The sequence below is a fragment of the Wallemia mellicola genome (assembly GCF_000263375.1).
Source record: "Wallemia mellicola CBS 633.66 unplaced genomic scaffold WALSEscaffold_20, whole genome shotgun sequence".
Classification (NCBI taxonomy): domain Eukaryota; kingdom Fungi; phylum Basidiomycota; class Wallemiomycetes; order Wallemiales; family Wallemiaceae; genus Wallemia; species Wallemia mellicola.
The window spans coordinates 25,905-49,486 of record NW_006531977.1 but is presented as its reverse complement, the minus strand read 5'-3'; the positions used below and the strand labels follow the sequence as shown (position 1 = coordinate 49,486).

Genomic DNA, 23,582 nt, shown 5'->3' with positions numbered 1-23,582 from the left:
AATGAATTATTTATGAGGACAACAGAAAAACAACAGGATAATCATTAATAGCGAGCTTGATTTATAAATTCTTGCGTATTGCTTGTGCTTTCGCTACTCGCGTACAGCCGCCAAGGAAGTATCTGGATCATGGACGTCATGGGCGACACTATTGTTAGTACTATTGTTATAGATTGCTTGTGTGTCCCTAGAAGATGACCTGTCTCTTGATGTAGCGCGCTGAAGGAGATCCCTCGTTCTTGAGCGTGACCTGGAACGTGATTGGGAATGTTCGTTGTGTCGGATATTACCCGCACCCCCACGACTTACCGTCTATTAGAGGATAATTTTTCTATAAAGCAAGCACTTACCCAGTTGGTATCACGCCATCACGCTCAGCCTTCTCTTGCGCCTCACGCTGGAGTTTCGCCTCGAGTTGATGCTCAGCTTGCTGATTACGGATGTCTTTAGGATCCCTAGATGGCGAGCGTACGTTTCCTACGCCACCTCTACCCGCATGTACTGCCTGGAATATATAAGATAATGTCGATAGTCTATGATGTACACACTTTTGGTGGTGTCGCATGTGAGCTACGCCCCCTGCGTTCATCTTGGGCATCGCTCTCATAAGCAGCTCTCGTCTTTGAGCTTGCTCTGAGGTTTCCTGCACCGCCTCTGCCAGTGGAGACTATGGGGTCTCTGCCACGTGATTCTGATCTATCTGTATGATTGAAATGCATTAGAATCGTCGTTTAAAATTGAGAGCTAGCCAAGTGATATAGATATCAGCTTATCAGTTACTACTGATAAGAGAGAATGTCTGATTGGAGGGAGATAGAGACATAACACACCAACTAGCTCTAAAGTATATAACACTCACTATCTCTGCCCCTGGAAAAGAACGACCTGCCTCGCTTATCGCTGCTGTCGTCCTGATCGTCATGGGAAATGTTTGGTGTGATTGCGTCCCTGAACTTGCCGCCTATACGAGCAGCGAAAGATTCATGGGATACAGACGAATCTATAGACGGTCTGCGTAAATGTGCCATGATGGTAAGAAAACAAGATGAAAATGAGATCTAATAGTGTCTCATTAGGCGCCAAGAAATAAGCGTGTAATATGATCATAATGAGCTATAGATATAATTTTTATTCTTTATTTCTTACTCTAGTACTCTTACATCACCACAACGAGCAGCTGAAATGAGCCATCTGTTCTTAATTCCGCTGAATAATTCGTTTGAGCTGAAAATAATAGCTTTAGCTGATAATGAGAAGGTTAAAATAGGTAGACAAACTAACCAGAGGACGCTGCCTAAGCAGTCGAACGGATACTTCGATAGCAAAGTACTGAGTAGGCAACACGCCGAGATCTGGTCAGCGAATAATAAGATATACATAAAAGATGTTAAGTCTTCAAATGGTACTTTTTTAAACAACGAGAGACTCTCTCCAGAGGGTGTTGAATCATCCTCAGTCGAGCTCGAGAATAACAACTTGTTGGAATTTGGTATTGATATAATCGGCGATGATAATAAATCTATTATACACAGAAAAGTTAGTAGTAAATGTATGATATCCCACAACCAACAGGAATTCCTCAACTTGAAACAAGAATTGAATAAATTTGATAGTAATAAATCATACAATCTTAATAAGTGCTTCGATAATCTTGAGAAGGAGATTAAGGAATCGAGAGAGTTAGGCGCTGGTTTATCCGGTATATCGAACCACTTTAGTCAAATAAAAGACACTCTCAATGGTCAATTGCCCGTCGAAATCCCTCAGATAGATACTAATAACGTCGATGTCTCTAATATTCAACAACACCTCTCCAAATTTAATCAAAGATTACAGCAACAACAGGAATTCTATCAACAGTTGCTAGCTGATCACTCAAGTTTGAAGTCTAAATTACAAGAAAAAGATGATCAACAGCCACCACAGAGGGACATTCATGAAGGTGAAGACAACTCAGATGCTTCCTCTATCATGACTACAAAACCAGATGATAAACCAGATTACGAAGAATTAATACAACAAAACCAATCGTTAGCTTCGAGAATTACAACACTTTCAGATGAATTATCTGTATTACAACAACAATCTACTCTCTTTAATGACAAAATCGCTCAAGTTGAGGGAAATCAAAAGAATTGGCAGACTGTATACGACAATGCCTTGAAATCTAATAAACAATCACAAAAAGAAGACTTAGAGAGTGCCATAAATATCTTCAGAAGGGAACAAGAACAACAGAGCAAGAGGATAGATTCACTTCAGAAGAAAACCGAAAAGTCTCTAAAAGATGTAAATGTAGTTTATTACTTAGAGAACTTCTACTGACTAATTTGCTATAGGACAAGTCACTCAAATTTGCGGGAATAATCAGCATTTTCATTTTAGGTCTCGCTGCGATTACAGTCTTTAGAGGTAATCAAAATTAAGACACCATAGTATACCAAAAAAATGTATATATTAGATTAGGGTATATATTTAATTATATCAACAGTTTATTGGTGGGAATATGCAATGCTATCGCCTTAAATACTCTTCTTATTCTCCTTCTTCTCATTTCTTTCCTTCTCCAATTCTAAAACTTGATTGAGTGGATCTAACTCTGGTTTAGGTTCACGATGACTGTTGAATGCTCTATCGGAGAAGGTAAAGTATTGACCGTAGTTGACAGTGAAGTAGAGATGGTGGAGTGTATGATGTGAAGGACCATTGATGATTTTTTCCATTGTACCACCACATCTCATATCACCATCATGAATGAGTATACTCCAGATATTAACGAAGCCAAATAATCCCAAATATAAATACTTGTGAAGTGGGAAAATGAAAATAAATAAGTGATAAGGTACTGATTGCAAGTATCCATCGAGTGGATGGAAAGCATGACTAGCAAATGGTGTTGGAATTAGCCACTTGTGATGAGGTTTGTGCAACCATTTGTAAAACATTGGGTGATGCTCTATCCTGTGTACCCAATAAATGCAGAAATCTGTGAAAAGCAAAAACCAAAGAATAGAAAAACCGAAATAGAAGTACGAATAATCATTAACATTTTCGTATAGTCTCGACCAACCTCTGACATCAGCGATAAACCATGGTACTGTCATTAATGTCAATGGTCCGAATGCACTAAGTGAACTGTCGATCTCCATTCTAAGTTGATTCTTGAGAAAGCGTGGATGACGCATAACTCTTTTGTCATAAATAAATTGATAACTCAAACCCGCGCAAATGAAATAAAGGAAGTGTATACCAATGTAGGTCAAAACACTAAGTGATATAGTTTGCCGTATTAAACTGTCTCTCCCGAGACTGCTGAGTTGATCATAATGTAAAATATCGCTTGCCGTTCCATTCGTGCATGATGGCGCGTCAATTGGTGCGTAAGCACATGTTGGTAATGGTGTCTTTGGGAAAGCTTTGGCGTAGGTGTAATCTAAAAACAAATCATCGCATATCTCAAGTACGACGTCCATTATTGCTTTTTATTTTCCTTTATCGTCGTACCGAAAAAAGATTATCAAGATTATCTTTTTTTTTTGATCGAGGAAGCCCAAAATCAGGCCACAAATGCGACAATTTTAAAAATTCGTTGGAAATTTTCGGAGAATAAAAAATCCCTACTCTTTTTAAGATATCTAGATTTAAATATGATCACTTTTTTTTATACAATTAATGATTTACCCAATTATTGGTCTATGCGTGGTGGCCTGATTCAGTTACCGAAAGTGGCAAGTCGTCGTACATGAACTAGTCACCCAATTCATGAAAACGCAAGTGAGATTCCACAGTGAATGGCATCAATTGAGCGTTGCATGTTGGGCATCTGATTTCATCATCATTGTTCTCGCTAATATGACCTTCGTTCTCACTCTCACTATCGCTACTCAAGTTAATGATTTCCTTCCGCCCTCTCATGAAATCGTCTATAGGTTTCATCGGCTGACCTTCTACGAAATCCGTGAATGCGACATTAACGACACGTAGTTTGTTAGCGCCTGCAGCAATACCAGCACGATAGAGTCTCGTGAGTGACGTCTCTAGATAGTCCCTACAGAGTCGACTTGCACGTTCGACAACTGTGTTGCGTTCTATTTGGAAAAGTGCGACGCCGATATCACAACTCGCGCTCTCTGGGAAGTGAGACGCGATTCTTGTGTTTGGAATAGATGAGAGTCTTCGCGTCGATATCCGCATTTTCGTGGGATGCATGACAAAGTATTTTCGACCGTTTTTATCTATATTCAAGTATTCCTCATCGAGGCGCTTAACGAGCCTTTGAGTGACGCTGTGTAGCATCTTGTAGGCATCATCAATCGTGTCAATATTACCAGATGAATCTTCAATGCTTATTTGTTTTGGGTAGACACTTGACTGTCGTACTTGTTCGTCGTCAACGCCGTGTAGATTTTTGTATAACTTCGTGCCGAGTTTTTCACCAAATTCATTAATGAGTGCATCTTCTTGTAGTCTACTGCGTGTATTGTAGACTGTCGTCTCATCGTCTGACAGTCCGGTCAGTTTCTGTATACGCTCGACCACGACGCGTCCGAAGCCTTAAAATATTAACTGGGTGCTAATAATACTCTACCAATACCTACCGTGTATCTTCCTCAAGTGAAATGCATCTAAGAGATTTTGTAATTCTGTCTCGTTGTTGACATTCAGCAATGTCTGCTGGTCAGGTTTATGGAGGTTTCCGACGAGCTTACTAAGCATTATTGAATTACTTATGCCAGCTGAAGAAGTCAGTTTGAAACGGTTGTATATTTGACGCCTTATGTCTGCAGTTATGGCGATATCATTAAGCTGATCTTCTGTGAGTTCATTGTCTTGGTACACAAGATGGGTCTGACTTGACTCGCGTGGCTGCCCTGGTAAATTTGATATGTCAATAAAGAATTCATCCAAACCGAGCTTTTGGATTGGTGTGTCTGCACCGAGGTAATCTACCAAAAAAGCAAAAACATCACGTGAGATTGTTCTATAGAGCGTTAAATCCTATAATGTTAGCGGTGTATATGCTATATAAAAATACTCACTTCCCCATTGACTGTTCTAATCTCTGGGCAGATCCTACGTGCATCAGACAAGCTAGACAGCTTCTTGACCTTCAGTTTATTAATAATACGCGTAACATATTCTAGTAACTCACGCCTCTCGCTCGTGCTTCGTAGCTAACTGGAGAATAATGAGATCATCTAGTTAGTAGAGAAGAAATACAAACCAGTGCATAAAATGTGCTTTTGCTGTACAGCGAAGGGTATGTTCAGTAATGTCTTATCACGACTTCTATGGCATGCAACGTAGAAAGCGTCAAAATCGATAGAGATGATCGTCATATATAGAGAGTAATAATACATTTATTCTTGGGATTCCTGCTTGTCTATTATTTTAGAAACAGCCATAAATCTACACACGTTAGCAAAAGTAGAAAGCGATAAGGGTAGACGCACTGTGACGCGTGAGATATTGAGAGACGCTCCATCTGCTCAAGTTGACTGGCTGCAGTTTTAAACTGGTGTTTAGATTCGCTGATGTTCTCTTGGAGTTTGCTAAGCTGATGGCTGAGCTGCTGGTAGTGACGCGTTTTGACGTCCATCGTAGTAATAAAGGAAGGTTATTTCAAAGTAAGCAGATGTTATTTATTAACGAAATGAAAGTAGCTTCGTCGGAATATATTCTCAGGATGAATCGACTTCGGTACTAAATATAGATTGACATTTAGGGAAATTTGCTAGAAATTGAATGAACTAATTAATAATAAACTATAAAAGATATTGAATAAACTATTACTAGCTTTTATTTAAAATTTCGCATATCGCTTGTTCCCTTCTTTTTCTCATACAACGCTCAGTGATCAGATCTGAATCAACTTTAAATGAGAGGATGAGCAGTACGGCAAAGATTCTAACGTTAAAGGATATTCTAGATCTTAAGCAGGAGGACCCTCTATTGTTCCTCTTGCAAGAGCGCAATAACCTCGCAAATCAGAACAACCAGCTCTGGAGTTTGATAGACAAGCAGAAGACTACAATAAACAGGCTGAATGACGAGTTAGACGGTTTGCCATATCAACATTCTACACCTCCGCAGCCATCCCCACCGGAAATTATTGCGCCTAAGCCACTGCACCTCAATAACAAGCAATTGCTCACTCAGTCGCCTCCGCCAGCCCAGACGCCTTATATGCAGTCTAATCATAGCTTTGATGATGCCCTCACAAAGTTTCCGATAAGACCCGCCATGCTTTCAGCCATAGAGAAGGCCCAGCATAGCCAACAGCCTCCACAAAGAGGACCATATATGCAGCAATTCAATCACTCATTTAACAACCTGCCACAAGCACGTACTCACTTTCAACAATCTCAGGTTGTCCACCAATCACCACCAATAGCTCACCAATCACCCCCAATCACCCACCAATCGCCACCAATTGCTCATCAATCAGCGTCAGTCATTCAGAAACACCCACCTCAGGCGCGCACAACCGAGGACAAACCGGCCTACTTTAAACTCACGCCTTCTTTAGTTCCAACATTAAAGTTAGCTGTCTTGTCATCTTCTATCAAGCCAAACAGGGATAACAAAGATTCTTACGCGTTTACTATCAGTGTGAAATATGAGCAATCAAATGCTGAGTGGAAAGTAGAGAAAAGTTATGATGCCATTTATGCTTTGGATATGAAAATTAGAGAAATTATAAAGAAACCTTACTTTAAACATACAAAAGGAAGGTTGATGACCCTACCAGATAAGAACACTTTCAAGGATAGATCTCCAAACAAAATTATACACCAAAAGGTCGGTATTTCTATCTATCGATTCCATAACTCACAACTCCTCAGATACTCCTAGAGAACTATTTCAACTCTATTATATCTATACCGCACACATACTCTATTATTCCTAAGAATAGCGCAACCCCTCACATGGAATTGGCTGCTTTCCTTTCCTCAAATTTTGCTAAATCCTCTAATGGTCAAATAAATGGTCACAAGGATGGTTACCTCACAAAGAAAGGGAAGAACTTCGGTGGATGGAAAGCTCGCTACTTTGTAATAGGAAAGGAAGGGATTCTTGACTATTACGAGCAGCGAGGCGGAAATCATATTGGCAGCGTCCGGATACATGATGCCAGTATAGGTCGCCAACATCCACAAAGATTCCAGTCAGATCCTAACGGTCCAGAATCAGAAAATGCTTTCCGTCACGCGTTCCTTATCATAGAACGACATGAAACAACACAGAAGGAGAAAGATCGTCACATTCTTTGTGCAGAAAATGACCAAGAACGTGACGCATGGATCAACACTCTTCTTTGGCACCAGAGGGCTCACTCAAATGCAGCCACCTCTTCGCCAGTTTTTCCACATGAAGTCAACACATCTCCTGTCAACGCAGGCTTGATTGAAGAAGCAACACCTAACCTCGCCGCAGGCGGTTTGAAGAGGAGGGCGACATCTTCATCCAAGCCACGCTCAAGGGAGGGAGGATCTCGTGATGGTGACAGACCGCGTACATCTGACAAGCCAAGATCGAAGGATGACATTCAACCTGGTAATCCTGTTACTTTATCTTCACTTCCTCCAGATGCTGCATCTAAATTCTCTATCCCTAAGGAGCTACAAGAAGCACGCCAAGGAGGTTCCTTTGAATTGTCTCATTCTAATGAAAGCCAGCTTTCTTTACCACCACGTGAAGATAGCAAGGGCGCAACAACTCCATTGGCTGCTAACAATAAGGATATCAAGATTAGCAAACCTATGAATGGTGCAACTATTCCAGAAGGCGTTAAATTTGGAGATGATCAACAGAACGAGGTTGTAGACGATAAAGAAAAATCAGAAAAACAACAGGAACGCGAACGTAAAGCTAAAAGTAGAGGATTCTGGGGCGCCTTCAGTGGTAGTTCCAAGGGTGAGTTGAAATACAAACTAGTATGAATTGACTAATGACAAACATCAGATAAAACACAAAAAGCACCAGTATTTGGTGTTTCTATTAACGATTCACTCCAACAAGCTCAAATCGCTGGATTACCAGCTGTCGTTTTCAGATGTATAAAATACCTCCAACACGTGAAGGCAGATGAAGAAGAAGGTATTTATAGATTATCTGGTTCTAGTGCTCAAGTGAAGGCTCTAAAAGAGCGTTTCAACAATGAAGGTGATATTAATTTAGTTGAGACTGACGATTTCTTCGATCCACACGCTATCACAGGTCTCCTGAAGCTCTACTTCCGTGAATTGCCAAACAGTGTGCTTACAAGGGAGCTTCACTTCAAGTTCTTACAAGTGACTGAACTCCCTGACGCTAAAAAACGGATACGAGAGTTAGGAAGATTAGTTTCAGCGCTTCCTATTGCTAATTACGCATTATTGAGGGCTTTAATATCACATTTAACTGATATAGTGTCAAATGAGGAATTAAATAGAATGTCACTGAGGAATGTTGGTATTGTCTTTAGTCCTACATTGGGCATTCCAGCACCACTATTTGGACTCTTCTTGACAGAGTTTAAGTATGTGTTCAATGTAGCAGACGACGGCAAACCAGCACCAATTGAAGAGTCAACAGATGAAGAGCAAGAACCCCGGTTGTCTACGACGACGACGGCCAGTGATAAGCCGTCGAGTCAGGAAACGACACCAACGGAGATAATAGAAGATGAAACGGTGGATGTATTAATGCCCGCACCGAAGTTACATGGTGAGAAGAAGACACCACCACCGGCTATTTCAACAAAAAATCTTCAAGCAAACGGACAATCGGCACCACTGTCGCCTTTACAGCCGATACCACCACGGCCATCAAGGCAAAGGAGGGATAATAGGAATAGCTCGTTATACGAGGATGTTAACGTAGATTCTATGCTAGGGCTCCGTCCTAAGAATATCCGTGAGGCATTAGCGAGCGCCGGTGGATTTTAGCTGACATTTTCCATTAGCTTCCGAAAACCAACAGCTTTCATTCGTTGAAGCATTGAATGATAACTTTGAGGATAGCGACGTTGACCCTGCAATGAATGGACCAGCCTAGGAATTTATAAGATATTTTAATTTAAATTACATCTTTTTTAATATTTTTGTATAAATCGTTTAATATACCCGTTGCTTTCTAATATCTTCTATCTCTTTGATCTCTACCATGATCTTCAACCAACGAAGAGCGGAACGGCTGCCGACGTCGACGCCGACGAAACCTGGTATACTCCAGAGATGGGACAACTTCAGTATAGAGAAGTTGTTCGCACGTAAAAAGCGCACTCCAACGCCACGGTCCGTCTATCTCAATAGCCCATTACCGTACGAGTCGACGTTGGGCAAAAAGCCTTGGTATGAGAAGATGTTACAACCAAAGTCTATGCAAAACGTTGGTTCTGAGTGGATTTACACGACAAATCAGATTATCAGCTCAAAATACACCGTATTAACCTTCGTACCGAGAAACTTACTCGAACAATTTAGAAGAGTAGCTAATTTGTTCTTCCTTGGTATTGCAATTCTACAATTCTTCCCTAAATTCTCCACCATCAACGGCGGTGTCGTTATCTTACCATTGATCATTATCGTCTTCATTACTGCGTGTAAGGATGGATATGAGGATATTAAGCGACACCAATCTGATAGGAAAGTGAATCACTCGAAAGTTCAAATATTGAAAGGAACACACGGCGCAGCACACCACAGTGAATATCATTATCACAATTTCAACCACGTAGAAGCGAAGTCAAAAACATTCACAGCTGGTCTCCCTAAAAACGTTAAACTTGGTAAATTAAGGTTAAAGAAGAAGTCAAAAACTAGTGATCACCTTCCACCACCAACGGTTCCAGATGCGGTTACGTCACTTAATGACGAAGCCAAGTTTGAAAACGATCAGGGCGCTTACGGCATAAGCAGTCCGCCTGAACTCAATGACACCCGTGATTTTGATGGAAGACAAATGGGTTTAGTTGATGATTTAGAGAATCCTCGCACCTATACGCCTCCACCAGCTCCAGCTCAGCTCCCGACTGGTCCGATAGTTGAGGATGATGAGGAGTTTGGCGAAGAAGACGACGAAGAAGATGAAGCAGGTAATAAATGGAAGACATCCTTATGGGAGGACGTTAAAGTCGGTGATTTCGTTAAAATTAACAACAATGAACAGTTTCCAGCAGGTTGGTTTGGGTTCATAAATTAATCTTTCTAATACATCCAACAGATATCGTTATATGCTCTACGTCTGAAGAAGAGGATGTTTGTTTCGTCGAAACTAAAAACTTGGATGGTGAAACAAACTTGAAATCTCGTCACGCAATTCCGCAATTGTCACACTTTAGAAGTCCTTCTACAATAGCCAGAGATTGTCATGGTTATAGAATTGACAGTGAAGCACCTGATGTCAACATGTTTAAACTCAACGCCGCAGTCGTCAAAGAAGGTACACACCCTACGAAGTCACCCGTTGACATGTCAACCGTATTACTCAGAGGTACGGTTTTGCGTAACACCAAATGGGTCATCGGTGTTGTTCTCTTTACCGGTTCAGACACGAAGATCATCGCAAACTCTGGTATAACACCATCAAAACGCGCAAAAACTGAAAGGTTGATGGATCCACAAGTTGGTATCAATTTAGCATTGTTGGCCGTCATGTCTGCCTTCTGTGCTATCGTTGCTTACACAATTGAAGTTAGCGATCAACGTAATGGCGCATATTGGACCATTAGAGATGATAGACCAGGTGATAATCCTTCAGCTAATGGTGTTTTCACTTTCTTTAACGGTCTGATTACATTCCAGAATATTGTTCCAATCTCACTTTACATTTCAATGGAGTTCGTGAGAACCTGTCAAGCTGGCTGGATCTACCTCGATAAAGATATGAGGTATAAAAAGAACGGTTATAGGGCTGTCGCCAGATCATGGAATTTGTCTGATGAATTAGGTCAAATTCAGTATATATTTTCTGATAAAACTGGTACTTTAACTCAAAATTCTATGATTTTCAGACAATGTTCTATCGCCGGAAAAATCTACAAATCAGATGATACAACTGTAGTTGAAAGTAAATTAACATCGTCGCCTCAAATGCCAGCTTCTATAGTCGGTAGTGAAACACCACTCAAGACCCACTCATCTTCGAACTCCTCAGATGGATATGAAGCTCAGATCAATGAACATACTGATGGTTCACAAGTAGATAGTGAAGCAACTGTGAAACCTAAATTCTATTCATCAGCTTTACACACTGATATTAGAGCTGAAGGTGGTGGTGAAGAAGCTGAAAAGAGAGGACAAGATGTCGATGCATTCCTGACATGCTTGTCTTTATGTCACACTGCTCTTGCATCTGAACAAGAAGATGGTAGTCTAGATTATAAAGCTCAATCACCGGATGAGAGTGCTTTAGTGCAAGGTGCTGCTGATGTCGGTTATGTTTTCAAAGGTAGAGATAGAAATATACTCAAACTTCAAACTCCATTTACTAATAACAATGTCGATTACTATGAGTTACTCAATGTTCTCGAGTTCTCCTCTGCTAGAAAGAGAATGAGTGTGGTAGTCAGGAAGTTATCTCAAAGCAGAGCTCAAATGAAGATCGATGTTGCCAACAATGTTGCCCAGGGTGAAAGAAATCCTCAAATTCCCTTGGATGATGATGATGAAGAGGATAGTGAGATCGTTTTGCTCACTAAAGGAGCTGATAACGTAATTTTCGAAAGATGCGAAGATAACATTCAAAATAGAGGTATGAAGGGTAAGCTTGTTGTAGCAACCTTGTTTTTTACTCACACTCCTATTAGATGTAACAGATAAAGATCTTAGCTATTTCGCAAGTGAAGGTCTTCGTACGCTTTGTCTTGGTTATCGTGTAGTTCCTAGCGAAGAATACGAGGAATGGAATAGGAAATACAATGAAGCTACGGTCGCTTTGGATAATCGTGAACAGCTTCTTGAAGAGGAGGCCAGTAGATTTGAAACCAATTTGACTTTGTTAGGTGCAACAGCGATTGAAGACAAGCTCCAAGATGGTGTTCCAGAAACCATTCGTGATCTCAAACGCGCAGGTATAAAGGTTTGGGTTGCTACTGGTGATAAACTTGAAACTGCCATAGCTATTGGTTATTCTACTCAGCTTCTCACGAACGACAATAACCTAATCATCGTTAGGGGTGGTGGATATGGTGAAAGAAATTCTGCTTATGCTCAAATGCGCAGAGCAATCGATCAATTTTTCCCTGAGGAAAGCATTCCCTCCAGATTAAGAAATCAACCACCTGACAATGGCTATGATAACATGAAAAGATCATCAACTCATTCGCATGCTTTATCTGGTATTGAGTCGTTAGTTGGTGCAGACAATGGACAAAGAGATGGTGGATACGCTCTAGTCATTGATGGTATGGCACTCTCACACGCGCTGTCTGAACCATGGAGTAAAGATCTTTTATTGAACCTTGCACTTAAATGTAAATCTGTTGTTTGTTGCAGAGTATCACCACTTCAAAAGGCCCTCGTCGTTCGCCTCATAAAGGATAATTTGGATACTATGACTCTTGCTATCGGTGATGGTGCTAATGATGTCTCTATGATTCAAGCTGCACATGTCGGTATTGGTATAGCAGGTGAAGAAGGTTTACAAGCTGTCAATTCATCAGATTATGCAATCGCGCAATTCAGGTACTTGAAGAAGTTACTTTTAGTACATGGTCATTGGTGTTACTACAGGAATTCAAACTCTATATTGAATTTCTGGTTTAAGAACATTATCGGTGTTGGTGTTCTATTTTGGTATCAGTTCTTCTGCGCATACTCAACTTCCTACGTTTTTGAATACGTTTACTTGCTCTTATGGAACGTTTTCTGGACACTCTGTCCTGTTATTGGTATTGGATTATTCGACAGAGATCTTAACGATAAAGTTTTGATGGCAATACCCGAATTATACAAGTATGGAAGAAAAGGACAATATTTCAACAGTTGGTTGTTTATTCTTTACATGTTTGAGGGTATATTACAGTCGACAATCGTATTTTTCTTCACCTACTATGCTTACATGTCTCCAACTACACGTGCCGATGGATATGACACTTATGTTTATGAGATGTCCACAACAATGGTTATAGCTGCCGTAACTGGATGTAATCTCTTCAGTGGTTTGAACGTACATGCTTGGACTTGGTGGATCGTCTTCGGTGTCTTCTTTGGTATTGTCTTCATTTGGGCATTTACTGTGAGTCAAAAGTGTCTTGAAATATTCTTTCTCTAACTCAATTTAGGCTGTCTATAGTGCCCTTTCACCTCAACTTGTTTGGACAAATCTCTGGGGTAATGAGGAACTCGTTTTCCATTCAGCTTTGTTCTGGTTCTGTTTGATTTTCACAGTCATCTTCTCCCTCATGCCTAGATATGTGTTCAAGGCATACAAATTCCAATTCCATCCAGATGACATAAATGTAAGTTCTTTACAGATCAATAATATAATAAACCTAACAATATTTACAGATTATACAATATGTTCAGAAGAAAGATGACGATCATGACTTTGAAAATGATCCTTTAATGCAGTCACATTTGAGAAACACATACACTAAGGATAATGAATACCCACCAAATAGGCCATCATCAGTGCGATCCGGTCAGAGGATAGATATGAGTACTGGACAGAGATCAACAGGACGTAATCAAACATTCGGTTTCGATCAAGAAGAGAATGGATATGCAATGCAAAGATTACAAAGTCATTTAAGTGAGACAAGCTCACAATTTCATCGTAGACCATCAGCAAATGATGCTGAGATTCAATCTAGAAGGAGAAAGTTCAAACGTAAAACCAATAGTTGGACATCTAGGACTGTTGAATCATTTAAAACAGCCTTGCCTCGTAAATCAAAGAACGCATAGTGTTATCCTTTCACTTCTTGCATCAATTAATTTAACCAGAGTATTTAACGATAATGGATCACTTGTTTAATCTCATTAATGCAACCCTAATCAATGCTATTATATATAATTTCAACTTGTATTATTTTCTACATTCATGTTTTAGACACTTTAAGATACTTTAATTTAACCATCTGAGCTACAATGTTCTTCACCATTTGCGTGGGTGTGGCATGAAACTGGCGCATCGGCAGTTGGTGATGGTTGGGCTGGTGCTGGTTGGCTGGCTTCTTCTTCGTCGCAGCCAACACCTGGATTGGCGAAAGTGTGAGCCCAGGCGTCTAAAGCGTAATATTGAAGAGTTTTCATGTTCCATGCTGAAGCACTTGCATTATTTTTTGCTAAATCTATTAAAGAATCAAAATCATCGGCTGTATGACCAACATTACCACCTGCAACTATTGGTAAATGTGAAAAGCGATGTATAAAATCAATTCCCCAGAATTTTGAAGCGTTATCATCTGGTACGCGATGACCTAATGCACAAACTTGTTCAATTGGTTTGCGTGTCTCATATGAAAGATCACAAATGACAGTTTCGAGTGTTCCATTCGTACCCCTATGATGACCTGCGTATGTTGGAATTTGAGCGCAAAGAGAGTCTGGGTCATCACATCTTAAAGTTGCACCATCTGAGTATTATTAGTTCTTTTTCTACACATACAATTCCCATCAATTAACTCACATTTATCACCACGAGAGAGATTGTCGTAAATTCCAGCAGCGACTACTTGATTTTGTGCTTGACTATCTGTACCAAAGTACTTGATTGCTAATTCATCTTCTGGTCCAGAACGTAAAAGGTAATCATTAGCATTATGAACTAGACGTTCATAATCATCGAGTGCTTTTTCAAGTTGTATACGCTGAACAGGATTACATGATTCATGAACAGCGACACGAGATGTGTAACGTGAATTAACCCATTTCGCGTTATCAAATGGTGCAGCTATAACTGCTGTTAAGAGAAAAGCGAAAAATTTCATTAAATCGTTCTCTATTGTAGAGTTTTAAAAATACTAAAAATTTGCGATAAAATACCCCCAACTACGCCAAGAAAAGTGTACTTTCACGGTTGGCTTGGTATGATGGAATTTCTAACACGCAGATGTTTTTCCAATTGAACAAAATCGTTCCTGACAAGGCACACCTTCGCGGTCATCTTGTGATTTTATTGTAAGATTTGATAGCTTCTCCTTCTCAAATACAACATAATGCGCTTTTTGCTATCCGTCGCGAGCTTATCCTTAGCTGTATCCGCGGTTGTAGTGAATGGAAACGAATCAACCGGACCGCGCGGACAAGGAAATTGTGCGCTAAGAGAAGGTACTTTTGAATGCTCAAATGGTGCAAGATGTAATTATGATGATGCTGCAAATGCATTCCAATGCGAAGGTGGTACAGATGAAGAAGAAGACTCATTAGAATCACAAGGTCCACCGGGTAAATCATGTCATTCTCATGGTTCACATTGGGATTGTGATGATGGATCTTTCTGTGAATTTGAGAATAATGTTTGGACTTGTCAAGGTGAGGGTGGAGAGACATCTGAAACTGGTGGTCCAAATTGCATCAGTGAGTATCTACTTTTTTCTTTATATAAACAACTTAACCCTATTAAGTGCATGGTAATCACTTTCACTGTTCAGGGGGCTCTGGTGAAGCTAGTGCAGAACAATGTGAGAATTTAGACACAGGGGAGTACGACAAAGGTCTCCATATCGGTGCAATCTTCATTCTTCTTGCTTCATCCTTCTTTGGTGTTGGCCTCCCAGTCGCTTTAGCAGGTTGGAAAGACATGTCGATATTTAAATGGGCACTGTTTATTGTCAAACATTTTGGTACAGGTGTTATATTGTGTACAGCTCGTAAGTGTTTCTTATTTTTTGAAGTTCATAATTAAAGCAATACAGTTATTCACTTGCTATTTCACGCTTTTGTCATGTTTGACAATGAGTGTTTGGGCGAATTACCTTATGAGCCAACTGCAGCAGCGATATCACTAGCAGGAGTGTACATTATTTTGTGAGTCACCTTAAGATTCCAAATTGCTAAAATCTAATATCACTAAGCTTGATTGATTACCTTGGGATGAGGTATAACTCGAGGAAGACACGAGAGTTAGCAATCGCGGCTGGAACACTCGACAATAAACAAGATATACCAGAGTGAGTAGAGTCTGTGCTATTAAACATATCTAACTTTTTAGAAATTACTCAGTACATACGACACCAGAAGCAGCAATGAAGCAACTTAAGTGGGAAGTCAATTTGCTCGAATGTGGTATTGTTTTCCATAGTGTGATGATAGGTGAGTAGAATGGTGCCACTTAACGATTGTCTGAAAGCATGAAGGTGTATCACTTGGCGCAACTGGCGGAAGTAACTTTGTGCCATTTTTGATAGCAATTGTGTTCCATCAGGTGAGTTCATAAGGACACAACGCTGAGTATACTGAGACATTATCAGTTATTTGAAGGATTGGGATTAGGATCGCGTATTTGTTTGCTTAAATTTAACAAATGGAATAAAGTGAAGAAATCGCTAATGATATTTTGGTTTAGCGTAAGTCAAACGTTTGTTTAAAGATAACGAAGGAATTAATGGATGTTTAGATAATAACTTCAATTGGTATAGCAATCGGAATTGGTGTACATAATAGTTACAGTCCAAATTCCAAGTCCGCCTTGCTGGCTATCGGTATACTAAATGCAATATCAGCCGGAATATTAATATACGCCTCTCTGGTTGAGATGATTGCTGCAGATTGGTTCAAAGACCCAGAGATGAGGAATAGTGGCTTTTACAAGACGACACTAGGTATTTCTATGTTGCTGTTAGGATCATTACTTATGGCTGTACTGTGAGTTTAAGATTAGATGAAGGCTTAAAAATGCTAACAAAATATAAAAAGTGGTAAATGGGCATAAAATATTATATAAATTGTAGTAAATTTAATAAATAGCTTAGAATTACACCTTGATAGTGACCAACGATGAATCCAACTAGGGCAACAGCGAGTAAGATAATTTATATACTATAAATAGAGCTGCACAGCTAAATAAAATATAGTGAAAGTCGATAAGCTCAAAGTCAGAGCGAGGAAGAGTGAGTAGAAGTCTCTATCTAGAGTATATCATCCTAAATAGATATACAAAGATCTCAATCCACCACCTTGCGGTACAGAATTGAGTGGATTGCTCAATTGTTTTGCTAGTAGTGGAGATTACCTTGCGGTTAGTCAATGTGCACAGTATAGTACATCCTTAGCGAATTGCATGGCATCAAAGGTATCTTTACTACTATCTTAATAAATCGAAAACTAAGCATCTACTATAGGGACGTACAAAACCAAAGGAGAAGTCAACAATCAACTACCACCTCGCTAGAATGAGCAAAACAAAGTAATTTTGTAATATATTTTATATTTATACACACTATATAGAAGAATTATATGTTAGTATACCGAGGACACCTTCAACTCATACGTCCATCATAGAATGCTTAACCAACTAGTGAACTCCTTCAGGAATAGCTTAAGTTTTAATAAAACATTACAACAAAATACACAGCAGTTGAGATTTAGAGGTCAACTCGCACCAAGACGGACAAAAGTGCGTTATAGCAGTAAAACTAACTACAGAGACATCTAACGACGACATTAGTATCGTAAAAGTCATAAAGGCAGAGTTGGCTGTCCTACAGGTGGTAGTACAGCTGGTACAACGTTAGCATTTGGTGAATACGGTTTGAGAGTAAAGCAAGGTGCTAGATTATCAGCAAAGACTTTACAATCTTGTGAGGAATCAATCAAGCGTAAAATAAAGCCATTGAAAGGTTCACAATGCTTTATGAGAGTTTTCCCAGATATCCCGGTTTGTGTGAAGGGAAATGAGACTAGAATGGGTAAAGGAAAGGGCACCTTCGAGTTCTGGGCCTGTAGGGCAACACCTAACAAGATTATCTTTGAAGTTGGCGGCGGTGGTATGCGTGCAGAAGTCGCACAAGAGGGTAAGTTGAACTTCTTTATCCGAGTAGTCTATCTAACACCATACAGCACTTCGTCTCGCTCAAGCTAAATTACCCGTAAAGACTGAATTCGTTAGATTGAGCGACCCGCCAAAATTGGGAAACACATACGTTGCTCACCCACGCTCTAACGCCGGTCCAGCAGGTCCAGGCATAGCAGACAGTTCAGCAATTTAATTTTGTAAAAAGAATTTTTATAGACACAAATCGTTGACATCAGATTGGCGGGTGACCTCTCTCTACCATCTAGTCATAAAATGCTCAGAAGGGCAGTATCTAGAATATCATTAAATAACAAAAGATGTCTATCAACTTCTAGATTATCTTTTAAAAATGGTGTAGATGGCTTGAGAACTTCGCCTTTTAACTTTGTTAAAAATGCTGAGAGGGCAGAAGACGAATGCGACGTCTGTATAGTTGGTGCAGGTCCAGCTGGACTAAGCGCCGCTATAAAGCTCAAACAATTGAACGAGGATCTTCGGGTTGTTATCCTAGAAAAAGGTCCAGAAGTTGGTAACTAGAAATCTAATAGTATTGCTTCTACTAACTCATTACAGGTTCACATATTCTCTCCGGTGCTGTCATTGAACCAAAAGCAATCGACGAATTGTTCCCCGATTGGAGGGAACTAGGTGCACCACTCAACCAGCCAGCCACAGCTGATAGTATGAAGTTCCTCACGAAGAACTACTCTATTCCGATCCCTCATCCACCTCAAATGTCCAACTCCGGTAACTACATCATCAGTTTATCCAGATTGTGCGCTTGGTTAGCTGAAAAAGCGGAAGAATTAGGTGTTGAAATCTACCCAGGTTTCGCAGCAGCAGGTATCAATTGGGTAGATGGCAAAGTTGGTGGTGTCGTAACAAACGAAATTGGTATGGGCAAAGACGGCGAACCAAAGGATCAATTCGAACCGGGTATGATTTTCAACGCTAAAACTACTCTCCTCTCTGAAGGTGCACATGGTTCTTTGTCCCAGAAAATCATCAATCATTTCAACCTTAGAGAAGGCAAAGATGAACAAACTTATGGTATCGGTATCAAAGAAGTTTGGCGTGTTGACCCGTCAAAGCATGAACCGGGTAACATCACTCACACAGTCGGTTGGCCGATTGATAACGAAACCTACGCAGGTAGCTGGTGCTATCATATGGAGGACAACTTGGTCTCTATTGGTTTAGTCATTGGTTTAGATTACAAAAACCCATATATTTCTCCGTTCAGGGAATTCCAAAGAATGAAGCACCACCCTATCTTCAAAAATCTCTTAGAAGGTGGTGAATGCATTGCATATGGTGGTAGATCTCTCAACGAGGGTGGCTTGCAATCAATTCCTCAACTTCACTTCCCTGGTGGTGCACTCATTGGTTGCTCAGCTGGATTTGTCAATGTACCAAAAATCAAAGGTGTTCACAATGCAATGAAAAGTGGTATGTTAGCTGCTGAAACTGTAAATGAAAACATCTCCAAAGAAGAAGAAGATTTCAAACCTGCCTCAATTGACATGACAAGCTATGAACAAAAAGTCAAAGACAGTTGGATCTGGAAAGAACTTAATGAAGTGAGAAACATCAGACCATCATTCCACTCATCTTTGGGAAATTTGGGAGGTATCATTTACTCTGGAATTGACAGTCTATTTTTGAAGGGTAGAACACCTTGGACATTCCACCACCCAGGACCTGACCACGCTCAGACCAAACCAATGCATGATTATAAACCAATAGAATACCCAAGTCCAGATGGAAAGCTCAGTTTCGATATACTTACTTCAGTTTCACGTACCTCAACCAACCATGAGGAAGACGAACCTGTACATTTGAAACTAACATCATCACCAAAGTATCATACAGCTCAAAATGTTGGCATATACGCTGGCCTTCTTGGTAGAGCCTGTCCAGCTGCAGTATACGAATATCGAGACACAAAAGAAGACGGTGGACAAGAGGACGCACTTGGACATAAATTCGTTATCAATTCACAAAATTGCATCCATTGTAAACTATGTTCAATAAAAACACCAACACAGGATATAAATTGTGAGTATAAAACACGAAATGCAAAACATTTCTAATAAAATTATCAAGGGACGACGCCAACAGGAGGTGGTGGACCAAAATATTCGATTACTTAATTAAATAGAAGAACATTCCATTTGTTATTTGAGAATTGTATGCATTTTTTATTTCTTGGCCTGTATGGTATGGCCAGCATGCCTTCCTTCTCTATTCCCAAGGCAGTATAGTTGAGGCAGGAATCTAAAAATTCCAGAATAACTTTATGGTTATTCAATAACCATGAAATTGAATGGCAAGCAATCGACAAACACGCTAAATAATTGGTTGCCAAATTGGTTACAACCCTTAGTCGATGAACGAACAGCAGAGACTAATTTGAATAGTAACGAATCTAGTAATATGAACGATAATAATGATAATACACGTAATGATGATGATCACGTACATTCGACAACCACAACTATACGCAATATAACACCTACTATACAACAAGAGAAGCCACCGGCCCCACCTAGATTTAACGAACCGTATTTTAATATTAATGAGTACAATAACCCATCAAAATTTACTTATTCCCTTTACTTGATCGTAATTTATATTCATCTACCAGTGTCTATCTTTTTTGACGCGAACTCAATCTACGTTTTAACGAATTTACTAAAATTTAATAATTGGATTTGGGCATTGGTGGTATATTGCGTATCCTTAGCTGCTATGTGGTTCATAGTATTAGTTAGTGATATACACTCATACAGACTCTTTTGGAACCTCCGCCGACCACCAATTTATAAAGCTTATACGACGCCAAAGCTATTCAATCTCACTTGCTCAAAATCTCTACAGCATTTTAGATTGCTTTTCAGTATACGTAAACTCGCATATCAATCTAGTACTCGAGACTTCTTTTTGGAGTACACGCATCATCTTCATAAAAGTAAGTGTTGAGATTTTTCATCTAGAGGGTTTACTTACTTTAGTAGATTATCCTATTATTCTCACTTGCGTTCCAAGAGCTGCAATATCTTTAGCTCTTATTTTACAATTTTGGAATCCTTCTTTCTTACCTATAATTGAAAATGCCTTCTTTGAAAGAGACGCTCAATTATCTAGATACGCACAAGGTGTTTTAATTACGCATGTTGTATGGGTCGGATTGAGATTACTCGTAGTTGTTGTGGCGTTTTTATCTCACTACTCACTCTCTTCTTCTATGTTTGGTACACCATTACCATACGATGATAAAGAGGCTTTGAATTATGCTCAAGAGAACAACCATAGTTGGGCATGGAAGGAAAGAATGGTTCATAGGATCGAGGAAGTTTTCAGGAGAGGTATTAATCCAAGCGCACAAGAGAAGCGTTTCAGTTGGAGTATCCGAGAAAGACCGACGACGTGGACGCCTAATCAGGTACGCCTTCAGGATAGACAGAGGCTGAGGAGGTGTTCGAGTAATTCTGATTCAGTTATTGTGACATCACGGTCTGCACCTGTAGTTCGTATTACTGAACATTCACTTGTCCCAACACCAATCATGACTGATGATAGGAGAGGAAGCGTAGCAACGCGATCTAATAGTCTCAATACGATGCAACAAGAGGCAGAATCGGATGTAACATCTGCGCAATCGCGAGAGGAGTCACAGGAAAGTTCGCAAGTGACTCAAGATAATAATTCTTCACATGAACAATCACCTACTAATTCAATCGGACTTTTTAGTAATGCAAGCTGGCACACACCTGAGCGTGAGCCAACTGTTGCCAGTCACAGCAGATCAAATGGAACATCACCTCGTGTAGGACCAGCGAGGGAATCAACGACCAGTATGTCAAGTGTTGGAGCATTAGTCAACAACAACAATGGAAACAGTTTACCTAGAGATGAAAGTTATGGTTCACTCCCTGTACCGCCATTACCAGCCTCTACATCCGCTGAACCTGCCTTGACCCAGGAGGGTAGTTCTGGCAGTCAAAGTAATGGTAATGATAATAGTAACACAAATCACTCCCGTCAGAGTAGCTATGAAAGAGACTTAATCGCGAGTGAAAGTCGAGATGCATTAGGACCAATTCAATCGACTAGTAGAATGCTTGATGATTTCTCATATACTCCCGAAAGAGAAGTACAACCAAGTAGTAATAGTAACAATAGTGGATCATCATCTGATTTATCAAATCACAGTAATAACAGTCACAGTTCAAGTTCACTCTCAAGAATGTCATCGTTCTTCGCTAGAAAATTAAAGAAAAAGAGAAGTTCATCACAGACTGTTTTAGCGCAATCAAGAGAACCTGGTGAAGGAAATCAGTATAATGTTAATCAAGATGGTGTTGAAACAGAGAATGTTTCACCTCCTCCACCTTATACACCTACAGTGAGCCACAGTGAGAGTCGCGAAACAATCGAACAAACTAGTACTAGCCCTGAGGTAGTGCAAAGAAGTCAATCAAGACAATCAAGGCAGTCAAGGCAATCACAAAGATCATCTGCTATACCAATTGGATTAGGATTAAGAGAAGAAGACGATGATGCAGATGATGAGAATGATAGTAGTAACAACAATAGTGATGGCATAGATTGGAATACCCTGCGTGTTGAATCTAAGAGGAGATTGCAAGATGAACAAGAACAGCAAAGTGAACGTAGATATGAACAATAATAATAATATATCCTAAATTTAACAATCATGGATGGAAAAAAGTTAATTTAAAGTACAACCCTATTAGTGTTTTCTAAAACCTATTTATTATCTTGTAATAACCTAATTTAATAATTGTTTTTATAAGAAAATTTTGAAACAGATTATTTTAGAACATACGCTTTTGAAGCACGCCGATGAAGATCATATGGATGTGGAGTATCTTTCATACTAATTCAGTAAACCGCCGAAATTGATTTATGAAATTACTATAAAAGGAAATCCAATAAGTAATGTGACGTCAATAATTTTCAGACATTAATTCCAAGATCTTGATTTGGGAGGTATAGATGTATCAGAGTACTTATATACGTCATAAGGTTTTTATTAACTACTTCAATGGTAGTAGCTTTCCTTTTTATTATTTAACAATGATATTCGATAGTCGAGATCTCGATTATGATATAAGTAAAGATTACGAAACTAGTAATAATTCAAGTTCGTATAATGCAAGAAGTGGATTAGGATTGGGATTATCTTTCACTTTTGAGCATAATCAGCAGAATAATGTTAGTCCTTTTTTTTCGTTTGCGAGTTTTTTCAACTAACAAGATAATAGACAAGTACAACAAATACACCAAATGTATCACCGATGAAACTTAAAGGAGTATTGCGATCACCACCACCATTGAGCTTTAATCAATCGCCAAAATTGACAAGAAAAAGGAGCGTTAGCTTTGGTAAAGAACATGTACAAGCTTATGACAAGAGAGCACCACCGGATCATGTCATAACTAATGCAAACGCTGGTAGTAAAATTGCTTACAAGAGTAAAACTATACAAACATCACCCAATGTTCACGCCACACCGGTTAGTGCTAAAGAACTAACAACACGCTTAAATGCTATGTATTTGATTTAAATTATTTGTAAATAACTATGTATTTCTAAGGAAGTTGTAATTTTA

The 23,582-nt window shown here is 39.5% G+C and overlaps 13 protein-coding genes across 13 annotated transcripts; 9 read left to right on the top strand and 4 right to left on the bottom strand.

Moving 5' to 3' along the window:
• Positions 1 to 93: 93 nt before the first annotated feature.
• WALSEDRAFT_65674 (hypothetical protein) lies at positions 94 to 1,028 on the bottom strand (the record flags this gene model as incomplete). Its single annotated transcript, XM_006959750.1, has 4 exons — positions 94 to 304; positions 351 to 505; positions 549 to 700; positions 860 to 1,028. The coding sequence occupies 4 exons, from the start codon at positions 1,026 to 1,028 to the stop codon at positions 94 to 96; spliced, it is 687 nt and encodes a 228-aa protein (XP_006959812.1).
• A 142-nt stretch (positions 1,029 to 1,170) lies between these two features.
• On the top strand, positions 1,171 to 2,477 carry WALSEDRAFT_61116 (SMAD/FHA domain-containing protein). The gene is made up of 2 exons (XM_006959749.1): positions 1,171 to 2,289; positions 2,340 to 2,477. The coding sequence occupies exons 1-2, from the start codon at positions 1,183 to 1,185 to the stop codon at positions 2,424 to 2,426; spliced, it is 1,194 nt and encodes a 397-aa protein (XP_006959811.1). The 5' UTR covers positions 1,171 to 1,182; the 3' UTR covers positions 2,427 to 2,477.
• WALSEDRAFT_61115 (lathosterol oxidase) lies at positions 2,444 to 3,528 on the bottom strand. The gene has a single exon (XM_006959748.1). It carries the CDS (start codon positions 3,471 to 3,473, stop codon positions 2,523 to 2,525), a length of 951 nt encoding a protein of 316 aa, XP_006959810.1. The 5' UTR covers positions 3,474 to 3,528; the 3' UTR covers positions 2,444 to 2,522.
• Positions 3,529 to 3,567: 39 nt separating this feature from the next.
• WALSEDRAFT_58331 (DNA/RNA polymerase) lies at positions 3,568 to 5,339 on the bottom strand (the record flags this gene model as incomplete). The annotated part of the gene is made up of 5 exons (XM_006959747.1): positions 3,568 to 4,553; positions 4,599 to 4,998; positions 5,040 to 5,108; positions 5,153 to 5,178; positions 5,225 to 5,339. The coding sequence occupies 5 exons, from the start codon at positions 5,337 to 5,339 to the stop codon at positions 3,748 to 3,750; spliced, it is 1,416 nt and encodes a 471-aa protein (XP_006959809.1). The 3' UTR covers positions 3,568 to 3,747.
• Positions 5,340 to 5,886: 547 nt separating this feature from the next.
• WALSEDRAFT_29839 (RhoGAP-domain-containing protein) lies at positions 5,887 to 8,930 on the top strand (the record flags this gene model as incomplete). Its single annotated transcript, XM_006959746.1, has 3 exons — positions 5,887 to 6,801; positions 6,846 to 7,917; positions 7,966 to 8,930. The coding sequence occupies 3 exons, from the start codon at positions 5,887 to 5,889 to the stop codon at positions 8,928 to 8,930; spliced, it is 2,952 nt and encodes a 983-aa protein (XP_006959808.1).
• A 240-nt stretch (positions 8,931 to 9,170) lies between these two features.
• WALSEDRAFT_48009 (phospholipid-translocating P-type ATPase) lies at positions 9,171 to 14,031 on the top strand. Its single transcript, XM_006959745.1, has 5 exons — positions 9,171 to 10,162; positions 10,207 to 11,745; positions 11,792 to 13,221; positions 13,268 to 13,444; positions 13,494 to 14,031. The coding sequence occupies exons 1-5, from the start codon at positions 9,346 to 9,348 to the stop codon at positions 13,890 to 13,892; spliced, it is 4,362 nt and encodes a 1,453-aa protein (XP_006959807.1). The 5' UTR covers positions 9,171 to 9,345; the 3' UTR covers positions 13,893 to 14,031.
• A 26-nt stretch (positions 14,032 to 14,057) lies between these two features.
• WALSEDRAFT_70063 (major allergen Asp f 2-like protein) lies at positions 14,058 to 15,132 on the bottom strand (the record flags this gene model as incomplete). The annotated part of the gene is made up of 2 exons (XM_006959744.1): positions 14,617 to 15,132; positions 14,058 to 14,563 (listed from the first exon to the last, which is right to left on the bottom strand). Exons 1-2 carry the CDS (start codon positions 14,915 to 14,917, stop codon positions 14,058 to 14,060), a joined length of 807 nt encoding a protein of 268 aa, XP_006959806.1. The 5' UTR covers positions 14,918 to 15,132.
• A 495-nt stretch (positions 15,133 to 15,627) lies between these two features.
• On the top strand, positions 15,628 to 16,797 carry WALSEDRAFT_21071 (Zinc/iron permease; the record flags this gene model as incomplete). Its single annotated transcript, XM_006959743.1, has 7 exons — positions 15,628 to 15,799; positions 15,845 to 15,956; positions 16,004 to 16,099; positions 16,141 to 16,241; positions 16,286 to 16,353; positions 16,400 to 16,495; positions 16,546 to 16,797. Coding segments are annotated over 7 exons (897 nt in total), but the record flags the coding sequence as incomplete, so codon positions are not given.
• Positions 16,798 to 16,940: 143 nt separating this feature from the next.
• Positions 16,941 to 17,341, top strand: WALSEDRAFT_48003 (hypothetical protein; the record flags this gene model as incomplete). Its single annotated transcript, XM_006959742.1, has 4 exons — positions 16,941 to 16,950; positions 17,003 to 17,038; positions 17,090 to 17,220; positions 17,270 to 17,341. Coding segments are annotated over exons 1-4 (237 nt in total). The 5' UTR covers positions 16,941 to 16,949.
• Positions 17,342 to 17,414: 73 nt separating this feature from the next.
• On the top strand, positions 17,415 to 18,171 carry WALSEDRAFT_48000 (hypothetical protein). The gene is made up of 3 exons (XM_006959741.1): positions 17,415 to 17,544; positions 17,596 to 17,941; positions 17,988 to 18,171. The coding sequence occupies exons 1-3, from the start codon at positions 17,431 to 17,433 to the stop codon at positions 18,134 to 18,136; spliced, it is 609 nt and encodes a 202-aa protein (XP_006959803.1). The 5' UTR covers positions 17,415 to 17,430; the 3' UTR covers positions 18,137 to 18,171.
• A 15-nt stretch (positions 18,172 to 18,186) lies between these two features.
• Positions 18,187 to 20,156, top strand: WALSEDRAFT_61112 (hypothetical protein). The gene is made up of 3 exons (XM_006959740.1): positions 18,187 to 18,472; positions 18,517 to 20,001; positions 20,050 to 20,156. The coding sequence occupies exons 1-3, from the start codon at positions 18,217 to 18,219 to the stop codon at positions 20,094 to 20,096; spliced, it is 1,788 nt and encodes a 595-aa protein (XP_006959802.1). The 5' UTR covers positions 18,187 to 18,216; the 3' UTR covers positions 20,097 to 20,156.
• Positions 20,157 to 20,319: 163 nt separating this feature from the next.
• WALSEDRAFT_33543 (hypothetical protein) lies at positions 20,320 to 22,695 on the top strand. The gene is made up of 2 exons (XM_006959739.1): positions 20,320 to 20,914; positions 20,961 to 22,695. The coding sequence occupies exons 1-2, from the start codon at positions 20,695 to 20,697 to the stop codon at positions 22,634 to 22,636; spliced, it is 1,896 nt and encodes a 631-aa protein (XP_006959801.1). The 5' UTR covers positions 20,320 to 20,694; the 3' UTR covers positions 22,637 to 22,695.
• A 197-nt stretch (positions 22,696 to 22,892) lies between these two features.
• On the top strand, positions 22,893 to 23,537 carry WALSEDRAFT_70057 (hypothetical protein; the record flags this gene model as incomplete). Its single annotated transcript, XM_006959738.1, has 2 exons — positions 22,893 to 23,184; positions 23,235 to 23,537. Exons 1-2 carry the CDS (start codon positions 22,966 to 22,968, stop codon positions 23,535 to 23,537), a joined length of 522 nt encoding a protein of 173 aa, XP_006959800.1. The 5' UTR covers positions 22,893 to 22,965.
• Positions 23,538 to 23,582: the final 45 nt, after the last annotated feature.

Excerpts from the sequence above, each read along its gene's own strand:
- WALSEDRAFT_61116 (XM_006959749.1), top strand. The coding sequence starts at position 1,183 with ATGAGCCATCTGTTCTTAATTCCGCTGAATAATTCGTTTGAGCTGAAA. Across the intron at positions 2,290-2,339 it reads CCGAAAAGTCTCTAAAAGAT|GACAAGTCACTCAAATTTGC; the intron begins GTAAATGTAGTT and ends AATTTGCTATAG.
- WALSEDRAFT_61115 (XM_006959748.1), bottom strand. The coding sequence starts at position 3,473 with ATGGACGTCGTACTTGAGATATGCGATGATTTGTTTTTAGATTACACC.
- WALSEDRAFT_48009 (XM_006959745.1), top strand. The coding sequence starts at position 9,346 with ATGTTACAACCAAAGTCTATGCAAAACGTTGGTTCTGAGTGGATTTAC. Across the intron at positions 10,163-10,206 it reads CAATGAACAGTTTCCAGCAG|ATATCGTTATATGCTCTACG; the intron begins GTTGGTTTGGGT and ends TACATCCAACAG. Across the intron at positions 13,445-13,493 it reads TCCATCCAGATGACATAAAT|ATTATACAATATGTTCAGAA; the intron begins GTAAGTTCTTTA and ends CAATATTTACAG.
- WALSEDRAFT_48000 (XM_006959741.1), top strand. The coding sequence starts at position 17,431 with ATGCTTAACCAACTAGTGAACTCCTTCAGGAATAGCTTAAGTTTTAAT. Across the intron at positions 17,545-17,595 it reads TCGCACCAAGACGGACAAAA|TATCGTAAAAGTCATAAAGG; the intron begins GTGCGTTATAGC and ends CGACGACATTAG. Across the intron at positions 17,942-17,987 it reads TGCAGAAGTCGCACAAGAGG|CACTTCGTCTCGCTCAAGCT; the intron begins GTAAGTTGAACT and ends AACACCATACAG.
- WALSEDRAFT_61112 (XM_006959740.1), top strand. The coding sequence starts at position 18,217 with ATGCTCAGAAGGGCAGTATCTAGAATATCATTAAATAACAAAAGATGT. Across the intron at positions 18,473-18,516 it reads AGAAAAAGGTCCAGAAGTTG|GTTCACATATTCTCTCCGGT; the intron begins GTAACTAGAAAT and ends AACTCATTACAG. Across the intron at positions 20,002-20,049 it reads ACCAACACAGGATATAAATT|GGACGACGCCAACAGGAGGT; the intron begins GTGAGTATAAAA and ends AAAATTATCAAG.
- WALSEDRAFT_33543 (XM_006959739.1), top strand. The coding sequence starts at position 20,695 with ATGTGGTTCATAGTATTAGTTAGTGATATACACTCATACAGACTCTTT. Across the intron at positions 20,915-20,960 it reads CACGCATCATCTTCATAAAA|ATTATCCTATTATTCTCACT; the intron begins GTAAGTGTTGAG and ends TTACTTTAGTAG.